Below are 11946 nucleotides of genomic sequence, written 5' to 3'. Positions count from 1 at the left end.
GGTTGTCATGGGAGACCGTTCTCTCCATCTGCCTCTTCTCTCATTAACCCATCTCCATCATGCTTTATCAAGCCAAACCCCCCACCCCCAAACCCCCCCTCACCACTGACTCCCCCCGCCCCCCGCTCCATACATAGACCTGAGATGATAAGTGTTCCTTCTCTGTGGTTGCTGGGATGAGACAATGCCACACAACACTGCAGAGCATCATCCATCTCATAGGTCATCAATCTCGGACACAAAAGATGAAATGTAGCCCGTACTTTGTTTGGGAGGGGGGAGTCTTTCTTTGCTTATAAGCAGGCTCTTGTCCATCTCTCTCCCTCTTTCCTTTTTGGTTATTTTTCTCTTTTTTTTTGTCTTCCTTGTGTGGTCAACTGGGAGAGAAAGTTCCTCGGCAAGGAAGATGCCTGGAATGAAAAGATTTTACTGTGAAAATACATTTTAAAAAGAAGAAAAAGAGAAAGTATGGTTATATGTATGCTATGATGATAGAGCTGGCTTTCCTCTGCCCTTTCTCTCTCCCTCCCCGCCTGAGCGCCTCCATATTCACTCCTTGACGTTGAGCCATTGTCTTTCACCAGGATCCCTAATAGAGTCACAAGACAGTGGGGGCGGGGGTCTCGAGAGCAGGAACAGTATGTATTCCACTGGGCCTCGGGAAACAACCAAGAGCCATAGGGAAAGAACAAACTGTTTTAATACTTGACGACCTGCATACAGAATGTGGCTTTGTTTGGGGTATGGTGTATCCATGATGACCATGCTCCAACCGAGGACGACGGGAATAACACCTTTTTCTTTGATCAGACAATGTGTTGTCAAGTGGTCACCATCATTACCCTCTCATGATCTCCATGATACAAGCCACCTATTGGAGAAACTTGATAGTGGTAATCACAGGGTTGAGAGGGTTAACTAGTCTCATTTTGATCCCTCAGTAATAAACTTAGAGGCTCTGAGCGGAAGCCGATCTATGAGTTTAATTGGATTGGAGGGAGTTGCCGCGTGCTGTTGCCTAATCTTGTCTTGTGTCTCATGTACTGTACAGACCAACTGTATGACCGCTCACTTAGGATCATTACAAACACCCATTGACCCACAGTCAAACTCACCAATCTGGAATTGAGTTGGAGTCAATCCTGAGCCTACCCAGCCATCCCATGATATTTTCATATGCAGCATTAGTGGCTGATTATTTATATGCAGTGTCTGAGGTGGTTAAGGAATGGTAATAAAACAGCAGGGCAGGTCGTGTCATGTCTTGGCTCTTAAGATGGTCTTATTTTCATTGAGAACTTTGAAATAAGTGGATGAGAAACTGCATAGATAAATGTTTATGTTCCGAGAATTAAAACTATGGCCAGACAAGCTGTAGTAGTTCCCATGGCAACTCTGATGTGGCCAAAGCCTAATCCATTTTACAAAAATGTTCCTTTTAACCGTACTGCCCCCCTCATTAGGTTAACCTGTTAATCCCCTGGCTGGCTCTGGGGCGAGCGGCTTTAGACACAATCAACATGATGGGACCTGGACCTTTCTCAGGCTAAAGCGCCATAGATACCATTACCATGCCACTCCAATCAGTTACCTAGCACACATTGCCATTATCATGAAGACGTGGGTTAAATGCCTAAGCCCCTTGTATCCTCTATCTCTTAAGCATTTCAACCAATCAACTCCAATATACACCACTTTAACCTTACAGTAATCTGTGATCACAATGTAGTCATCACATAGCATGCTGGGATAGCACACTGTTGAGCGAGTACAGTATGCATGTTTCTTTAATTTTATTTTATCTATCTTCACAATGGGTTAGGATCCACATTATGGGGTTGAATTAGAGAAAATATCAGAGACTGTGACACCAGGTTAATGAGGTATGGTCCTATGTTATATACTGTAGGTTAAATAAAAAGGTCACATCTCATAGCGGGGGGGGGGGGGGGGGGGGGGTGTTCTTACAGAATGGAACAGATCCAATCAGGGAGGGAATCAGTGTCACCCCAGGTTAATCTAGCACTGTCCCGAGGTGCTCAGTGGGGATCAGGCCCAGCATACACCTGCTGCTGATCTCTGCGACACCAATGTGACCTATTGCTGTGCCATTTAAGAATTACAACCGGGGTCTAAGAATATACCTCGAAAGAGCAATCTTCTTCTGTTACCCAGCCATGTCTGATCAAGGTCTATTTAGAGATCAATTGAAAACGAAAGCACCCAGTGGAATGTGAGCTACTTGAGCTGACTAATGTGGTCTCACCTTTCAAGTGTGTTGAATTACACAGCAGTATTTCAAGACACAGTCTTTACAACTGCATAGCATATGGACACGACATGCTATACTTTTAAAAATACATTTGAGGCCTAAATTTGATTGAAACAGGTCAATCATAATGTATTTATACTTTGTGTAGATAATAATTTGTACATAATTTTTGTAGAAATGCTTTGAATTAAAGGTTTTGGATGCAAGCCAAAGGGACATCAAGACCAAATGAGTCACTTAAGAGATTTCAATATCCACATCTCATTGAACAGAAAACCTGCCCAAACTTGTTTTGCCATGGTCACAATGCAGATATTTAGGAGAATTGTCTAGTGATAGAATATCAACACATCTGGTATGACAGTGTGTGAACCAATGCTGTTTGATTGCTGATGAAAATGTGATATTTGATAGATGATGAAATGTAAGCATTACATTGGCACAAACCGAAGGCATATTATTTATTCCAATACAGTCTGGCACAAACTATTGATGATCAAATCGGTTTTTGTCCCTGTTGAAGGCAAATAACATTTTTTTTCTAAGAGTGCACTGGACTAGAGGACACTCGATCAAATGTCTCTGATGGAGCCTTGTCTTATATAAACTGGTGCTTTGCTGCCACTGTGTGGTGCATTCCAACCATGACCAGGACGTGCAAATGTATGTCCATCTAAGGCACCCGTAGATTTACGGTAAAGCCAGACGTGTATCTAAAACAGGAAGTACTTTTAGCCTTGAATACGAATCAGCAAGATGTACAGATGTTAGCTTTTTGAGCAAACATAATAAGCCTTAACTTGTTTATTTTTAAATTGGTTACTAATGTATTCGAGGAAGGATGTCAAACGATTTGTTGTTAGACTTCGAGAATCACGAACAGCATCATATTATGATGAATAATAACAGTGAGACGGGCTTCATCTCAATCGATCAGGATGGCGAGTGGGGTAAGTAAACGTCACTGAACAACACTACAGAAATTGCAGTGAAATTACTTCTAAAGAGCTGTCTTGCCACCACTTTGAATACTGTGGTTTGGCAAGTCAAAAAGGTTGATTGTGTTAACCCTTTGGCACTGTTCAGTTTGATAGCTCGCTATCCTATCATTTGTTTTTAGCTGCTAGCACAGCTACTAGCTATGATGATGTATGCTGGCTGGCTAAAGCTTTATTTTGACTTGAATAAAAATGTAGGTCTTGCTCAGATGAATCTTGTGAAATGTGTCAAACTGGCCGTGTGTGTGTGTGTGTGTGTGTGTGTGTGTGTGTGTGTGTGTGTGTGTGTGTGTGTGTGTCTGACGGTTGCATCAGACGCCAGTTTACATGGTCAAATATTATAGTTGTATCTGATTTGCTTGTCATTCCAGTCCTTAAACACACAAAACATATTCTAGCCATTTATTTTGATTCAACAATACCCTGTCTATAAGGACATTTGTTCACTTTGTACTTTTCAAGTGACAACATCAACTGTCAGTATTGGTTGACATTGAAGTGCTTTAGTCACTGAGGTCATAGGTGACAGGTCTTGTCTCTCCACAGACATCAGCCTGTTCGATGAGTTGGGTCACCTGGGAGATGCAGATGAACTTCTTCAGGCCTTGGTAAGCACTAGCTATGTGAGTAGTGCTCTGGGCTTCACTGCCCTCAGTCTTAGAACCATCAGTCATGCAGCCATTATGCAGCTGGCAGAGGTCATTATCATTGTCTTAAGACAGGTGTCATCATTCATGTGCAACCACGTCACCTTGATGACCTAATGTGTAACGCTGAAAGACGCCACCTGTGGTAAGACAATTATGTCATAATTTGAAGAACATGATTCCCTAGTTGGAGTTGGAATACATTTTGGAAATCTGTAGGAAACAAATAGTGTACTCATGTTATATGTCAAAAATACACATCATGCTCATTGCAATAAACTCAGAACTGATTTTTTAACTTCACTCGTCCTTTGACCTGTTACACATCCCATAATGGTCCAGTATGTAAACACTGTCTGCTCTGTTTCCCAGGCCGGCAGTGTTCCTGACCTGGACTTTGACATTGACCTGCACCCTTGGAGCAAAGACACAGGCAGCACCTGCACAGGTAACACAAGTGAACACAGCCCGTGCCTCCTTTGAACTGGGGTGGTGGGGGCAGGGATCTCGTTCAGCTTGTATCAGAGCAAAGCTTTGCTGCACTGAAAGAGAGATGAAATTGAGCTCAGTTTCTAGGCCGTGTCCCATTTCTACGTTGAAAGGTAATGGTCATGTTATATCTGTGTCATTGTTGATCTGTGACACTGATAACTTAGACATGTCTTGTTCGTGGCTGACTTTGCTATGATAATGGTTAGCTGTAATACAGAACTGTGAAGGGAACATGATATACTGTACAACCCCCGATGTGTGACTGTATATGTCATATAAAGTGTGTCAGGGTATGATTGAGTAAGAAGGCATGAGAGGTATGCTTTATAGCCACTATTGTCAAAGTGGGGTATGCGTACCTCCGGGGGTACGTGGATCGATCTAGGGGGTACGCAAAATACATCTGTGATTTACCTTCCCAAACAGTCCTGTTGAATAGCCGACTGCAGTCTCAGTACCAAAAAATAAAAAATAAATGCACCCTATCCAACAGAATAATATTATCACAATGTCTAATATGTAAGGGATAATGTTAATAGAATATCAATTAGGCTACAAAATAACCGACAGGGGGGCAAAGACTGTTAAAAGTTTGGGAACCGCTGCTTTATAGGGAATAAAGTCACAGCTGAGGGGCGTTGTTACATTGTGATAAGAAAACAATGCCTGAAGTATTTGTTTTGCGATAGGTTGTGGTGGTTTCAGAACGACCACTGTTGTCAAGGTAACATGATAAACAAATCCTACACATTTTAGTGTTTGCCCATGGATATTACTGCAGTGTATGGTCAAGGAATATCATTGTGTAAACAGATAAAATGTGTAAAAAAACCCTCTTTACTGTACCTTTTTATAAAGTATGTTGATCAGTATATTGTATATTTGTAATGTGAATATGACAGAGCTCCATAGTCATATTCATGTCCTTGTTACTGCAGATGGTGATATGAGTGTGGATTCTCTCTCTCCTGCCCACACTCTGAGCTCTGTCCCCTCTCCTGGGTCAGTGGAAGCCCTGTCACCATACTCCATGCTAGTAAGTCATTGTACCTCTCTCTCTCTCTCTCTCTCTCTCTCTCTCTCTCTCTCTCTCTCTTCCTCCCTCCCTCCCTCTGTCCGGTACTGGAATGTAGGTTATTTTGCATTCATCCAAATATGGGTCTATGTTATTGATTGCGGGTTTGCATGTGTTTGTTATGCTTATTTTGTTTGTCTGGCAGTGTTTTGTGAGTGTGTGTTTGTATGCCTGCCTGCCTGCCTGCTGTTTCCGTGTTGGTCAGTGAAATAAATAGTTTCCCCCCAGATGGTGTCCGTCACACACACACACACACACACACACACACACACACACTACTGTTTCTGCCAGCTGCTCTTTTGCTCGGAACCCACTGACAGACACACACACACAAACACCTGAGCTGCTTTATTAACGAATGTCTTAAGCACCTTGTCACACTAATTATTCACCTTCTGCCTGAGGTGTGCTCCGCCCCCTCGTTAAAATGAGGTGCTGACAACTCTACCCAAATTAGCATAATTTAGCAGGCAGTTGTTTTCACAGCATGCCAAAAAGGGGAGAAGGGTTATATCTTCCTCTTGACCCCTCCCTTCACACGTACCTGTCTCCCTTAATGATCATGATGGAGTCCAAGGACATCACTGTGTTCCTGTATTACAAAGACATCTGAATATTACCAAGGGCAACAGTCTTCTGTTCAACTGTGGTTATTGGGCAAGATTTGTTGTTATGTGAAACACTTCAATATTGAGTGTGAATGTATGTAGGAATGACCCTACAAAATAATAGCATGTATTGAAGAGGAATGACCCTATGTGCTGTCCAGAAGTGAATGCGGTTGGTAGACTGATAATAACTTATTTTGGTTGTACTAAATATAAATTGCCTCATTAGTCATAATGATAACAGGATGCAATGTAATGACCTGCTGAGATGTTGTTTGTGTAGCTTGATGACCGGCCCATACTGTAGATAAAATATACAGTGCCTTCGGAAAGTATTCAGACCCCTTCACTTTTTGCACATTTTGTTGTGTTATAGATTCAATTTAAAATGGATTAAATTAAAATAATTTTAAAACACTTTTTTTTTTAAATTTCAGTAAATGTATTAAAATTGAAATACAGTTTTTATAGGGTCTCTGATTTGCGTAGGAATCAATCAATTGCACTGTGTAGATTAGGATGTCACTACCAACTCAGAAATTTTCATAATTTTCTCTTGATCCTGACAAACTCCCGTCCCTGCCAGTGACAAACATACCTATAACTTGCAGCTACCACTATTCTTCACACGAGAGATGGTGTGGAAACTGCATTGCATGTGCTGCATTGCATGTGCTTTGTAGTAAAACCAAATAAACACATTTCCAGCCACTTTCTTGGCTGTATCACTTGAATTCATTGTTGCAAACACAATTACGGATATGAGAGATTATTTTCCATTAAGGGATTCTTTTTGGCCACTTGGTTATAGACCAATTTTGTAAAGTGACTGAGATGATGATGTCCCATCGACTGTGCTTTTTCCTTTCCACCATTCAAGATTTTTGTAAGTCTCCCCAGGCCTCAGGGTCGCATTCCTGAGCAGTTTTGTTCCTCTCCATTTGTAATGACAACCTGATCCACACAGTGTGTAAATGATTCTATTGAAAATCAGGGACCCTATAAAACAAATATATTACTTCCAAAATTACGTGATCTATTATCTTTGCATTAAGATGGACTCAATTCAACTTATTGAGTGATTTGTTGATGACATTTTTGCATTTTAGCTAATTTTAAGAATGTCATAGCAAAGAGTCTTAATACTTATGTACATGAGGTATTTCTGTATTTCAATTTTAATACATTTACTGAAATTTCTAAAAACCTGTTTTCGCTTTGTCATTCTGGGGTATTGTGTGTGGATTGATGGCAAATTCTTTCAATTTAATACATTTTAAATTGAGTCTATAGCACAGCCAAATGTGGAAAAAGTGAAGGGGTCTGAATACCTTCTGAAGGCACTGTATATATCGTACGTATATCCGTGTATATCAAGCAATGCATAGTAACCCCTGCCTCTCTGCTGCCCCCTGCAGGATGAAGCTCTGTCACCACAGCCCCTGGCCTCTCCTGTCTCTGTCTGCTCTGAGTCCAGTGGCTTCTCAGAGGCACCCCCAGCCAAGAGGGCCCCAAAGAGGACCAGCCAGGCTACACGAGGTAAGACACTCAATAACAACTCTCCTCCATCTCTCTCACTCTCATCCAGTTATTCTCCACATAAGAGTGCCCTACATAGGCTGTCAATTAAATATTGTAGCTATTGCCATCCAGATTTGTAGTCTTGAGTAATGTATGCTATCATGTACAGTATTGGTCAATTTGTTTTTGGTTAGTATTAGAATAGCCTGATACAAAACAGAGTTCCTTGCAAACAGACAGCAGGGAGGATCGCTCCAATGGTTGATTACAATCGATGTAAAAGCATGTATCTATTCATTCTGATACACCATTCCCCCACCTCCCAGTTAAAGCGGCCCAGCCTGTGAAGAGGCCCATCCAGCTCATCCACAAGGTGTCCATCCAGCCCAAACCGCTCCTCACAGCTGTGCCCCTGGCCCACGCCGCTGCTCCACTCCAGGCCAAGACCATCATCATCCAGCCCCTACAGACCACCGTGCTGCCTGTGGTCAAACCAGTCCCGGTCAGCATCCAGCCAGCGCCACCTATAGGTCAGACCTCACACTGCACTCAGTCAGTCTACTCTAGTCTACTACACCACAGACATACATAACACACCACAGTGCACAGACATACATAACACACCACAATCACACTACTCAGCTTTTTGACACACCACTCTCAGTATTATTACTAACGTCAGTTATGCAACACAATTATTTAAGGCATAGGTTTAAAAAGTAGTAGTAGTTTGGGATTTACGTTCTTTTTAGATGTTCCTCATTCCAGTGATGAATTTGCCTGCATTTGGGTGTCTTGGCCAGCAGATGTCACCCTATCTCTATTTGCATTGCTCTCCTCTTATCACAGACTTGCTTTTCTCTTTTTTTTATGTATATCAAAATTACATGCAAATAAGTTCCTCAAATATGACATTATGTTATTGATATTGACTCAGTGAAGTGTTAGGCTAATCATAACACATTTGAAACCAACATCTTTGTTTCAATGGTTGTGGTAAATCACTCAGAAAAGTCTGAAATTCAGGGCTGTGCGTGCGTGCGTGTTCTGCCTGGGTTACCATACCAGGATCATCTGTTCTTTACCTCAGCTGAGTCCAGGCCAATGTAAACGCTTATGTCACAGCCCTGGACTGAACACAGTGGAATATCTGACCTCTGTGGACTTGAATGTGAACCTGAACCACAGTAAAAAACCAGTTGGGAGTTTTAGAGTTTGAATATACTCTCTCTCTCTCTCTCTCTCTCTCTCTCTCTCTCTCTCTGATCTTATTCATTAAAATGTAGCTGTATCTTCCCATTCGACTAGCTAAAAGGATGTAATCTGTCTACTCCTCAATTCTTTGCCTTGTAATGGACAGTCAGCGGGTGCAGAGGGAAGCATAAACACCACACACATCCATTAGCGGTTTTGGCTAACACCTCAAAGTCATTAACACTGACAGGTCATTTAGCAGCGGAGAGAGAGGAGAAGGAGGGGGGGTGGGGAGGCTGCTGTGCCATTGTCTGTGTGAGGGATGGTTCCTGGCACAGGGAGATATTTGACTGGCTGGGGCTAGTTTAAAACCACCATAAGACTAGTGAGCTTAACCATACCCCCCACCCACACACACACACACACACACATCTCTCTTTCTCACCGACTTCACTCAACGTTATGCAGGTAGAGAAGAGAAATGTGGAAGGGTACAGATATTGACGGTTAACATCTGTCAGGTTTCCCAATGTGGTTCATCTGTGGGTTAAACTGAGAGAATTCTAATAAAGCTCAGAGGTTAATGCAGGTCACCAAAGGGGTGAAGGGGAAAAGAGGAACCGCGTGCACCTATGCCGTACCAGCTGGGAAGGGGGACTGTTTTAAGAGCCACACCGATAAGGCCACCAGCTGTTAGAGCTGCAGAATGTTGTTTTTCTTATGGATGTTGAGACTGACGCACGCACACGCACTCCAGTGGAGGCTGGTGGAGGTAGACATCGGAGGACGGGCTCATTGTAATACCATTCCTCATTCCATTCCATGCATTACAATGAGCCCGTCCTCCAATTTCTACCTCCACCAGCCTCCCCTGAAGCGGACACACACACACACACACACACACACACACACACACACACAGCTTGTTGATATTATCAAGTCAAGGCTATAGTTTGTTATGCCTGGCCATCTAACTAATCATATAATAAGCGGTATGTAGAGGTGACTCTAGCCTCTGTGTGTGTGTGTGTGTGTGTGTGTGTGTGTATATATATATATATATATATATATATACATATATATTATCTAAGCCTGTGGTTTGTGTCTCCTCTCCTGTCAGGGCGTCCCCTGGTGCTGTCCCAGCCAGCCCAGGTGCTGCAGATCCAGACACCGCAGGCTGTCTCCGGCCACGTGGTCACCATGCCAATGTTGACCCAGGAGAGGCCCGTCCCTGTTGCTGTGCCGCCCGTGGTGTCCTTCACACTCTGCAGCCCCGGCTCAGATGATGATGTAAGACTTGAGTCCCGTCTACACTGTCCATTCCATCATCATCCAATTACATTGGGGAGGTCATGTGAGAAGTGACCTGTCTGTTCTAGTCTGTATCCAAGCTGAGGTGATGGGAAGTGTGTATTAATGAGGATGTCCCATCCCTTTGTTATTTGTCAGTGTTTACTCCCCCTGATCAGAAAGAGTGATATTCCTAGAGTGTGTCTGTGTGTCTTTGTGTGCGTGCGTGCATGTGTGCGTGCGTGCACGCACACGCACACCTGTGTTTGATAATGCATCAGATTTATTTTTCTTTCAACAATTGAAGCGTGTCGATCTGTGATTCTTCAGCTGCCAAAGATGAGAGGTGGTCTGTTTTAAAAGCCTTGCTCAAATGGTGCCTTAACTAAAACCATGGCATGTGCATCTACAGATACCTTCAGAAGGATATGCTTTGTGCGTGTGTGCGCACGTGGCATACATTAGTGCACCTGTGTTGCCGTTGTTGTGTGTGTGTGTGTGTGTGTGTGTGTGTGTGTGTGTGTGTGTGTGTGTGTGTGTGTGTGTGTGTGTGTGTGTGTTTGGTGTGCGTACATGCATGCGTTGTAATTTGATGTAATGTACAGCGGTTCGTTACCATGTCTACCGTTGGACACTCTCCAACAAACATTCTGTCATCTAACCCTTTCCCCGGCTTTTAATATTTAGCATTTCACAACCCATTGAGTTTAATTCCTGGGCAAAGTACTAAAACCCATCATGACACAAGAAAAATAGCCACCCCTATTATTTATGATGCTGGACGTGACTTTTCCAGATTGAGCGAAAATGGGAACGACGTAACAACAGTGAGTCAGAGACCAGTCAGTAACCCCTGCATACTGTAGGTGCATAGAGTCTGTTTTTTCTCCTAGAATTTTGTTACAGTTATCAGAATTACCGGGATTATTGTTTAACTTGGAAGTATTTTGGTTTCTCTAGAATGAGTAGCCATCACAAAAGGTCAAGTCCTAAAGCCTCAGGGAGAAAGCTGTTGGAAAGATCTGTCAGTCTGTGTTAATAGAATGGGAGGATACAGTATTCAACATGGAGATCTATGGTATTCATGAGTTCAGTCTTTTGTTTGTGCCTGTGGGAGATGATTGGAAAGACTATACATGTTAGGTCATGGTAAAACACTTGGGAGAAAATATCATGTGAGCAAAGGGGTGGTTTCTCTTCAGTGCATCTCACTAAGCTAGGGTGATGTAAGGACAGCTGCAGCCGATCAACACAAACAGACATACGTGTCGTCGTCGTCCCGCCCCCCCCCCCACACTACATACACTTTCTTGTCTTCCTCACAAGACCTCACTGGTTCTGGTAGGTCTGCATAATAACAGTACTGAGAAGTCACACACAACATTGGTTTCAGTGGCACTGAAACAAGGTATCATTTAACTTCGGCAGAGACTGTCCAGTAAACTCAAGCCAGGCATAAGCAAAACAAGAATACACAATTATAGCATGTTTTTTGTTTATACTCCCCAGTGGTTTCTCAATAAAATCCCCAGATCTTTTGTGCATGCTGGTTCCATTTTAGGTGGGAGACTTTATTGTCTTCCCATAAAAAGACTGGCGCTAATTTGTATATTTGTTGTTTTCCTTTTTGTTTGTTTTTAGATTTGACCAAAATGGCAAGTGGAGTAAATGAAAAACAGTTTCTTGGTCATAGTATTGAGAGAGCCAGGGAAGGGCTGTGACGAGTGACCACCAGTAATTCCTTTCAGTGTCCAAGCCTTGTGACACCCCTTGAGGTTTTCAAAATGGCCATATTGAGCTGTATATATATCATCTCTTTTTCTGCCTTTCTCACTTCCTCATTTTGACC

General features: G+C 42.7%; 1 protein-coding gene across 2 annotated transcripts in view; it reads left to right on the top strand.

Annotated features, from left to right (window-relative positions):
• The first annotated feature begins 3014 nt into the window (after positions 1 to 3014).
• Positions 3015 to 11946, top strand: part of atf6 (activating transcription factor 6) — a 31261-nt gene continuing 22329 nt past the window's right edge. The window contains exons 1-7 of one of the 2 annotated variants that reach the window (XM_083671166.1): positions 3015 to 3222; positions 3817 to 3878; positions 4290 to 4365; positions 5348 to 5445; positions 7511 to 7631; positions 7940 to 8143; positions 9928 to 10097. In XM_083671166.1, the coding sequence (XP_083527292.1) occupies positions 3114 to 3222; positions 3817 to 3878; positions 4290 to 4365; positions 5348 to 5445; positions 7511 to 7631; positions 7940 to 8143; positions 9928 to 10097 (840 nt within the window). In that variant the 5' untranslated portion in view covers positions 3015 to 3113. Of the gene's footprint in view, positions 3223 to 3816; positions 3894 to 4289; positions 4366 to 5347; positions 5446 to 7510; positions 7632 to 7939; positions 8144 to 9927; positions 10098 to 11946 lie in introns of both variants that reach the window. The other variant, XM_083671165.1, reaches the window with a different exon arrangement.

Source organism: Argentina silus, assembly GCF_951799395.1.
Source record: "Argentina silus genome assembly, chromosome: 6".
In the NCBI taxonomy this organism is placed as follows: Eukaryota; Metazoa; Chordata; class Actinopteri; order Argentiniformes; family Argentinidae; genus Argentina; species Argentina silus.
The sequence above is the reverse complement of the archived record's forward strand: the minus strand, read 5'-3'. Positions and strand labels throughout refer to the sequence as shown.